The 9,918-nt window shown below is 43.2% G+C and overlaps 1 protein-coding gene across 6 annotated transcripts in view; it reads left to right on the top strand.

Annotated features, from left to right (window-relative positions):
• Positions 1-472: 472 nt before the first annotated feature.
• Positions 473-9,918, top strand: part of BCAS3 (BCAS3 microtubule associated cell migration factor) — a 614,901-nt gene continuing 605,455 nt past the window's right edge. For all 6 annotated transcript variants that reach the window (XM_066363166.1, XM_066363167.1, XM_066363164.1 and 3 more), the window contains exons 1-3: positions 473-561; positions 1,966-2,053; positions 9,223-9,277. In XM_066363166.1, the coding sequence (XP_066219263.1) occupies positions 1,971-2,053; positions 9,223-9,277 (138 nt within the window). In that variant the 5' untranslated portion in view covers positions 473-561; positions 1,966-1,970. The remainder of the gene's footprint in view (positions 562-1,965; positions 2,054-9,222; positions 9,278-9,918) is intronic.

The following is a 9,918-nucleotide window of genomic DNA, read 5'->3' as shown; positions in this document are numbered from 1 at the left end:
GGTAAACATATTTACAAGGGCGGGGCCGAAGGCGGGTTTGGAATGGGTGAGTGGACAGCTAAAAGTGATTGGCAGCTGCCATATCCACGTGCTTTGAGCTTTCAACCAGCTGTCGCGAGAATTCGATGTAAACAGACCAGTCCCGGGTTTTAGGATTTCCAGCCTGTGATGCACAGAGTCTGGGACATGATGATTTTTGACAAAGCCAAGTGGTGCTCTTTGCAATGGAATATAGACACGTTCGTAATTCCTCTTCACCTATCTGCATTTGCAACCGAACCTGACACCTCCGTTTTTCCTAAATTTACATACTATTTTGTTTTTCCTCAAACCCCAGTGTATTGGCTAATTTAGGAGGCGGGTCCGCCCCTTTCCTATTTGCTGGTTGGCGAAACTGACCTCTAAAGGCGGTGCCCGGCTGTAGCAAGTTTGCTTCTGGGATTGGCTAGAAAGGTAGTTCCGCTGAGGCGTGGTAGGAAGTGGTAGCCGTCAATCACGAGGGGGGAGACTCCAAACAGTGAGCCTTGAGCTGGAGAACAGCGTTTACCGGCGGGGCGGCCGGTGAGAGGGCTGGTTGGGCTGTGGCTTTGGGGAGGCTTGGAGAGGACGAGGGGCAAGCAGCGTGAGGGGAGAGGGCTTGACTGGCAGGAATTCGGCGTGGCAGAGCTGTCGAGATTGGAGGGGGAGGGGAGAAAGAAAGGGCAAGGGGCCAGAGGGCGGCCGGGGGCAGCGGTGGCTTGGTGTTGGAGGTTAAGTAGATAGCAATGTGCTAGTGCCTTTCAGGAGAGTGGGGCCTGAGAGACTGGTCAGGGTCCTCATCAGGAGACATGGCCTTCATAGGACAGTTCTTGAGAGGCTGTGTTTTGGAAATAAAGGGTGGTATAGGAATGAGAGGGCTGAGGGGCTGGAGGTAAGATATCCTTTGAGGAATGAGTGCCTCGGCTGGTTGGGGCAAAGGGTGTTTTGGTTGTGGCAGATGGGACTCATCAGTTTAAAAGTTGTCAGATAAGGTGGTAGAATGCTCCTTACTTAGAAATGAGGTTTGTAGGGGCTTTAGTGATTAGTTCCAGGCTGTGGGCTCTTCTGTGCCCTGTAAGAGATATTTAATTTTGCTGTCAAACCTCCTTTAAACCTTAACCTAGTACACTCCATACTCTTAAAACCTCCCCAATGATTCTGGTGCTTATTAGACATTCAGGGATCACAATTCAGTGATGTGTCAGGAAAGGATATAAGTTAGACTCTAGGGATTAGGTTCCAATAGCAGGGGGATTAATTTTAAAAATTGATTTTTAAAATCTTGCTAAATTATGACCATGTAGTCTATTTTTTTAAAGATGTAATTGATGTATAAAATTATATTAGTTTCAGGTATACAACATAATGATTTGTTATTTGTATATATTGTGAAGAGATCACCACAGTTAGTCTAGTTAACATCCATCACACACAGTTAAAATATGCTTTCTTACCTTACAGATTACCAACAGTCTTAGTTGAGTAGTATTACCCTACTGTTCCACTTGGTCTTGAAATATTGTACCATGTATATTTTCACTATCTCAACATAAGATTTAAGTGAATTTTTAAATTTTGGCTTACACATTTGTTTTTATAAAGTGATCTTGTGCTAGACTTCCCATCCACCATCTGGTTCTCTTACCTTCCTAATTTATGTTAACAGTAGATCAAAGGGTCCAGGAAGAGTCTTTACTAGTTTTGTGGTTCTGAGATTTGGTTCAAATAAAAAAAAAAAATCTCAGTGATTAAATGTTTTTTGTTTGTTCGTTTTTTTATCTTCTACCCTCCTTTTCTGATGTGATAGGAATTGCTGGGAAAGTTTCTTACATTTTAGATACTTTTGACAAGGGATCTTTGGTGAGCAACCATAAACCTTTCTCCCTACTCCCAACAATAATGATCCATTCTTTCTATTTTTTTTTTTTGTTGTTGTTCTGGAAACAGGTTTTATGAATGACGATATGGCTACAGATTCCCCCAGAAGACCCAGTCGTTGTACTGGTGGAGTCGTGGTTCGCCCCCAGGCTGTCACGTAAGCAAATTTCAGATAAGCCTAATAGCTGAAGAACAGATTACTCTCTATTGTAACTAACCTTCAGGGTTTCTTTCTGAACAGTGATTACTTTTGTAGAATCTTTTAATTTTGGCTTTACGGGATGATAAATGTCATTGCCTAGGCCAAATAAAAGGAATAATTGGAGGGTCAAATTGATGTGTTCAACACATTTACAGAGTACATGAAAAGCACTCAGCTAAATCCTAGAGTAATGTTCTTTCATATTCCAGGTTTAACAATTACTGGATTATTAAATAATGTCTCAGGACCATTATTCAAAAAAAGAAAATGAAATGTAATAGAAAATATAGTTGCGGGTTAGTACTGTTTTGTGTCACACACAGTAAGATATTCATATGTATGCATATGTTTACTAGAACGTGATATAAAACGTATCTCTTACTCTAAGGTCTCAGTAAAAAAATTTCAAAGTCAGTGTCATAAAGAGTACATTTCTTTATTTCAAGCCTCTTTCACAAAGCATATTTATACTTTCTAGGAGCTTATAATCTAATGTGGTTTAAGATATGTATGCTTGGCCCTGGCTGAGTAGTTTAGTTGGTTAGAGTATTGTACTGATACGCCAAGGTTGCAGGTTTGATCTCTGGTCAGGGCACATACAAGAAACAACCAGTGAATGCATGACTAAGTGGAAAAACAGATTGATGTTTCTCTCTCCCTAGTTCTCCCGTCTTCTTTCTCTAGCATCAGTTAATAAATTTAAAAGAATGCTTGAGGCCCTGGCCGGTTGGCTCAGTGGTAGAGCGTTGGCCTGGCGTGCAGAAGTCCCGGGTTCGATTCCCGGCCAGGGCACACAGGAGAAGCGCCCATCTGCTTCTCCACCCCTCCCCCTCTCCTTCCTCTCTGTCTCTCTCTTTCCCTCCTGCAGCAAGGCTCCATTGGAGCAAAGATGGCCCAGGCGCTGGAGTGGCTCTGGTCGCAACAGAGCATCACCCCCTGGTGGGCAGAGCATAGCCCCCCTGGTGGGCATGCCGGGTGGATCCCGGTCGGGCGCATGCGGGAGTCTGTCTGACTGTCTCTCCCTGTTTCCAGCTTCAGAAAAAAAAAAAAAAAGCTTGAAATCAGTATAATCAATAAAATGGGTGCTAGCAAAACACCATGACAATTCAGAGGGGTAGTTTTGTGGGAGTACTTTAGTATTTTAGATCTGAAAAGTTTTTATTAAAGCTGACATTTACAGTGTAGTTAAAAGTCTGAATAGTGTTTGGGCAGTTAGGATCAAGGGTACATTTTAGGCAAAGAGAATAGAGTGAGCAGATGTTGAAAAGGCAAGATATTTCATAAATGAAATAGAGGAAAGTTGACCTATTTGAAGTAGGTTGAGGTAGACAACACACTGTTGACTGGCAATTTTACACAGAAGTTATCTCATGTCACCCGCTATTTTTTCATAATTGAGTATGAAAGTGAAACAATCTAAATAAACTTCAGTATACTTTATTTATACATAATGAATTTAACTTTTTTTTTTTGTTTGTATTTTTCTGAAGCTGGAAACGGGGAGAGACAGTCAGACAGACTCCCGCATGCGCCCGACCGGGATCCACCCAGCACGCCCACCAGGGGCGATGCTCTGCCCACCAGGGGGCAATGCTCTGCCCTTCCGGGGCGTCGCTTTGCCGCGACCAGAGCCACTCTAGCACCTGGGGCAGAGGCCAAGGAGCCATCCCCAGCGCCCGGGCCATATTTGCTCCAATGGAGCCTTGGCTGCGGGAGGGGAAGAGAGAGACAGAGAGGAAGGAGGGGGTGGGGGTGGAGAAGCAAATGGGTGCTTCTCCTGTGTGCCCTGGCCGGGAATCGAACCCGGGTCCCCCACACGCCAGGCCGACGCTCTACCGCTGAGCCAAATGGCCAGGGCTACATAATGAATTTAAATGAAGCTTTGTACATATCTGCTACATATTATATTTTATACATATTATATATTTTAGTAATATTTTTGGTATGGTATACTGTATAGCAATCACCTACGTGTAATGGTACGCAACATGTTTTGCAAATATATCTGGTTTCTCTGTGCTTTCCTTTTGAAACACACATTTGACACGTTCTAGTTGGTTGAACACGACAATATCCTTGGTATGTATGTTCTGATGGTGGGCATTTAGAAGACAGTCCAAGTTTAGACAGCTCTACACTGTGATTGTTTTGTTTACTGTACCTTCGATTTTGCAGGACGCAGAGGATGCAGAGGACCCAGGATTGAATTCCCAAGGTGGCCAGCTTGAGCACAGGCTTATCAGTTTAAACCTGGGGTTGCTGGCTTGATTGTGGGATCATAGACGTGATCCTGTGGTTTCAGGCTTGAGCACAAAGGTTGCTGGCTTGAACCCAAAGGATGCTGGCTTGAAGCCCAAGGTCACTGGCTTGAGCCCAAGGTTTCTGGCTTGAGCAAGGGGTCACTGACCTTGCCCAAGCTCCCTGGTCAAGACACATATGAGAAAGCAATCAGTGGACAACTAAGGTGCTCTAATGAAGAATTGATGTTTCTCATCTCTCTCCCTTCCTGTTTGTCCCTATCTGTCTCTGTCTCTGGCTAAAAAAAAAAAAAAAAAAAAAAAAAATGTATTGCCTTCTCAGCATAACAAAAGTATTTGTGTAATATATTTTACCACGATATTTTCTTTATTTTGTGCTCCTTCATTTCCCAAGGCTATATGTCTTTGCCAACTGTGGACCCTGGCCATAAGTAGAGTATGTTATTAGTTCTGAGTTAGGTGCCATTTCTTTTTTATTTTCCTTTTTATTAAGTGAGAGGTGGGGAGGCAGAGACAGACTCCTATATGTGCCCTGACCAGTATCTACCCAGCAAGTCCCCTACCCAGTGATGCTCTGCCCATATGGGGCTGCTACTTGGTTGCTCTTCAATGAGCTATTTCATATTTCAGTGCCTGAGTTGAGGCCATGGAACCATCCTCAGCACCCGGGGCCAACTTTGCTTGAACCATTTGAGCCATGGCTGTGGGAGGGGAAGAGAGAGAGAGAGAAGCAGATGATGACTTCTACTGTGTTCCCTGACTGGGAATGAAACCTGGGACTTCCTCACATCGGGCTGATGCTCCACCACTGTGCCAACCAGCCACTGTCTAGTTAGGTGCTATTCCACTCTTCATTTTTTAGGTGGGGAAGACCAAAGCAGAGAGAAGTTAAATAAATTGTTCTTGGTAACAGCCAAGAAAGGGAACCTGGATTAAACCCAGGCAGTTTGCCTATGCTGTCTCACTGTATTCAACATTGATTGCTTTTTCTTATGAAGTACACATATAAATACATATATATTTTTTTAGTGAGCAAGAGAGAGACAGGAAGGGAGAGAGATGAGGAGCATCAACTCATAGTTGTGGCACTTTAGTTGTTCATTGATTACCCATGAGTGCCTTGATCAGTGGGCTCCAGCCAAGTTCGTAACCCCATGCTCAAGCCAGTGACCTTTGACTCAAACCAGAGGCCATGGGGTCAAGTTGCTGACCTCACGCTCAAGCCTATGGCCCTGTGCTCAAGCTGGAATAATAGCCTGTGCTGAAGCTGGTGACCTTAGGGTTTTGAACCTGGGACTTCAGCATCCCAGGTTGATGCTCTATCCACTGCACTTCCACCAGTCAGACAATTTTTGTGTCTTTAAATTTTTTTTTAAATTTTATTTACTCATTTTAGAGAGGAGAGAGAAAGGGAGAGAGAGAGAGGGAGAGAGAAGGTGGGGAGGAGCTGGAAGCATCAACTCCCATATTGTGCCTTGACCAGGCAAGCCCAGGGTTTCGAACTGGCGACCTCAGCATTTCCAGGTCGAATCTTTATCCACTGCGCCACCACAGGTCAGGCATTTGTGTCTTTTTAAAAAAGAAAAAGTTCAACTCATTCAGTATTTTTTTTTTTTTGTATTTTTCTGAAGCTGGAAACGGGAAGAGATAGTCAGACAGACTCCCGCATGCGCCCCACCGACTGGGATCCACCCGGCACGCCCACCAGGAGGCGATGCTCTGCCCACCAGGGGGCGATGCTCTGCCCCTCCGGGGCGTTGCTCTGCCGTGACCAGAGCCACTTTAGTGCCTGGGGCAGAGGCCAAGTAGCCATCCCCAGCGCCTGGGCCATCTTTGCTCCAATGGAGCCTTGGCTGCGGGAGGGGAAGAGAGAGACAGAGAGGAAGGAGAGGGGAAGGGGTGGAGAAGCAGATGGGCGCCTCTCCTGTGTGCCCTGGCTGGGAATCGAACCCGGGACTTCTGCACGCCAGGCCGACGCTCTACCACTGACCCAACCGGCCAGGGCCTCATTCAGTATTTTAACAATACTTGAGCATCTATTCCATGTCTCAGTACTTACTGGCTTATAGATTCTGGAGATACAAGATAAATATGAGAGATGAATTCCTTTCTGTAATTGAGTTTATATTTCGGTGGGAGAAGCAGTAAGTAAAGTAACTACAGACTCAAATCAGTGTAGTGTGTTGACAGAGAATAATGATGGGAATTATGATTTAAGGCTATCAGAGAAGGCTTCTCTGAGGAGGTAACACTTTATTTTTTTATTTTATTTTTTAAGTGAGAGAAAGAGAGAGAGGGACAAATTGGGACAGACAGGCAGGAAGGGAGAGATGAGAAGCATCAATAGGGTTTTGAACCTGGGTCCTGTGCATCCCAAGTCGATGCTGTATCCATTGTGCCACCACCTGGTCAGGCATTAGGAGGTAACACTTTAGATGGAGATCTGAAAGAGACGGCAGAGTATGGGAAGGGATTTAGGCTGAAAGCTGGGGTAAAGGTCTTGATTAAAAGAAGAGCTTGGTGTAATCTAGGAATGGAGGTTGCTTATGACCTAAGCAAAGTAAAGGGAGTGGCATAAAAATGAGATTGGAGAGGTAGGCCTAATCAAAAAAAATTTTTTTTCGGCATAATCAGTTTCATAGGTATGTAAGGTGTTTTTTAAAAAATAAGATTTAGGACAATTCATATTATTTTATTTTTATTTTTTTTCTTCTTTTCCTAGTGATAGGATGGGAGATAGATAGACTACTGCATGTGCTTTGACCAGAATCCACCTGGAAACTTCCCTCTGGGGTGGATGTTTTGCCCAACTGGGGCCATGCTTCTAACCTAGCTATTTTCAGTGCCTGAGGCAGAAGCTCCAAGGAGCCATCCTGAGTGCCTGGGGCCAACTCACTTGAACCATTCAAGCCATGACTGTGGGGAAAGGAAGAGAGAGATAGAGAAGAAGGAGGGGGAGGGGTATAGATGTAGATGGTTGCTTCTCTTTTATGCTGTGACTGGGAATTGAATCAGGGACATCCACATGCCAGGCAGACGTTCTACCACTGAGCAAACCAGCCAGGGCCATGTTATTCTTAAATTTAATTTTTCACATCTCTGAAGTGATTTTGATTTAGTATTTTGAAGAATTGTTTTCCTCCACTTGCTGATATCCATATACTTCCAATTTAAAATATCTTAGTATTTTTGTGCATTTTTATACTTTTCCCTTCTTTTGTCTATGGCAAGAGTTACTTGTGGGAAAATACAAATTAATTTTTCTTTATACAGGTAAGAAACTAGGTTCATAGCCAATTTAAAGAGAAGGTCACCAAATACTGAGTCATCAGCAACAGTTTTTCTTGCTCTAAATAGGGCATTCTGCTCTGACTCAATGTGAAGATCCTGCCTTAGCCAAGTCTTTTGTCATCACTCCTTAAGGTATGAGTTAGAAATCATCTATGTCAAATTAAGAGAGCATGACTTTTCAGAAGAGATAATGTTAAAAGTGTTAAGATCTCGCCTGACCTGTAGTGGCGCAGTGGATAAAGCGTTGACCTGGAACAATGAGGTCACCAGTTCGAAACCCTGCACTTGCCTGGTCAAGGCACATATGGGAGTTGATGCTTCCTGCTCCTCCCCCCTTTCTCTCTCTCTCTCTCTCTCTCTCTCTCTCTCTCTCTCTTCCCTCTCTAAAATGAATAAATAAAAAAAGAAAAAAATGCCTATAACTTTGAAAAAAAAAGTGTTAAGATCTCATTTGCATTCAGTAACATACAATGAAACTAGAAAGGTTAGCAGAATTATCAAGTGACATGAGTTGATCTTTTTCATCTTTTTTTTTTTTCAAAAAAAATTTTTTTTTAATTTATTCATTGTTATAAAGCAGTGGTAGTCAACCTGGTCCCTACCGCCCACTACTGGGCATTCCAGCTTTCATGGTGGGCGGTAGCGGAGCAACCAAAGTATAAATAAAAAGATAGATTTAACTATAGTAAGTTGTTTTATAAAGATTTATTCTGCCAAACTTAGCGAAAAACCAACATAAAGTACTTGGTAAGTAATTATTATTATATGCTTTAACTTGCTGTAACTCTGCTTTATACATTTTATAAAGTAAAGTTACTTCCCTACTTTATAAGTCACCATTACTGTGGAACGAGTGGACGGTTAGAAAATTTTGTATCTACTAACAGAGATACAAAAGTGGGCAGTAGGTATACAAAGGTTGACTACCCCTGTTATAGAGGATAAAGAGAATGAGAGAGAGAGAGAGAGAGAGAGAGAGAGAGAGAGAGAGAGAAAGGAGGGAGGATCAGGAAGCATCAACTCCCATATGTGCCTTGGCCAGACAAGTGCAGGGTTTTGAACCAGCGACCTCAGCATTCCAGGTTGATGATTTATCCACTGCGCCACTACAGGTCAGGCTTTGTCCCTTTTAAAAAAATATTTTGGGTGACTTTTTTTTTTTTTTTTTTTTTTGTGGCAGAGCCAGAGCCAGAGAGAGGGACAGATTGGGACAGACAGGAAGGGAGAGAGATGAGAAACATCAGTTCTTCATTGCGGTTCCTTAGTTGTTCATTGATTGATTTCTCATATGTGCCTTGACGGGAGGGGTGGCATTCAGCAGACCAAGTGATCCCTTGCTCAAGCCAGCGACCTTGGGCTCAAGCTGATGAGCCTTGCTCAAACCCGATGAGCCTGCGCTCAAGCTGGCGACCTCGGGGTCTCGAACCTGGGTCCTCCACATCCTTGTCTGATACTCTATCCACCGCGCCACCGCCTGGTCAGCTTGGGTGACTTTCTTAGAGCTTATAGAAAAAGCTTTTCTATGTTTGTCCTAAGCTGTCATGATAAATTTTATCCCATTTCATACCTTTTCAGGGAGCAGTCATACATGGAAAGTGTTGTGACTTTTCTACAGGATGTTGTGCCACAGGTAAGTGTCTCATGGTTTCAGAAATAGTAGGTTTTACTATTGGCCAGGGAACCTTTGAACTATCCTAAACTTGATGCTTGTATCATTCACTGCAAAAAGATTGGCTGTTTTAGAATCTTTAACATTGGTAGCGTGGGACTATACATCTTATTAGATGTGCCTTAGTTTTGTGGTTAACAGTGGCACAATTATTATTCTCAGGACTTGCTCTCCCAAGAGGAATCAAGGTGAGATGTTAGTTTAGTTGAGAGATGGAACTTGGGACTGTCTGGTTGGGTTCTGTTTCCAAAATCTTTCTCTTGCCCTGGTTAAATGTTGCCTGTCTGAAGTGAGACAAGCAATATCTGCTTTCTATTTCATTAACTAGATATTATGTTAGCTAAATACTATACTGAGCACAAATGCATGATATCTTCATATTGAGCAGTATTTTTATGCTACATAGAGTATGACTTGTTTCTTTAACTTGTGAGAGAGTAAGCCCCTTACTGTTGCCTGTGTATACATGTGAGAAAGATTGAGAGCTGCTCTCCTGAGATTATTTCTAGTGCACTGTTGCCCATACTTAACATAAGTATCACTTGGCACGCTTGTTAAAGACAGTAATTTCTAGGCCTCTCTCGCAGAGTTTGACTCAGTGG

Source organism: Saccopteryx leptura, chromosome 2, assembly GCF_036850995.1.
Source record: "Saccopteryx leptura isolate mSacLep1 chromosome 2, mSacLep1_pri_phased_curated, whole genome shotgun sequence".
Classification (NCBI taxonomy): domain Eukaryota; kingdom Metazoa; phylum Chordata; class Mammalia; order Chiroptera; family Emballonuridae; genus Saccopteryx; species Saccopteryx leptura.
The sequence above is the reverse complement of the archived record's forward strand: the minus strand, read 5'-3'. Positions and strand labels throughout refer to the sequence as shown.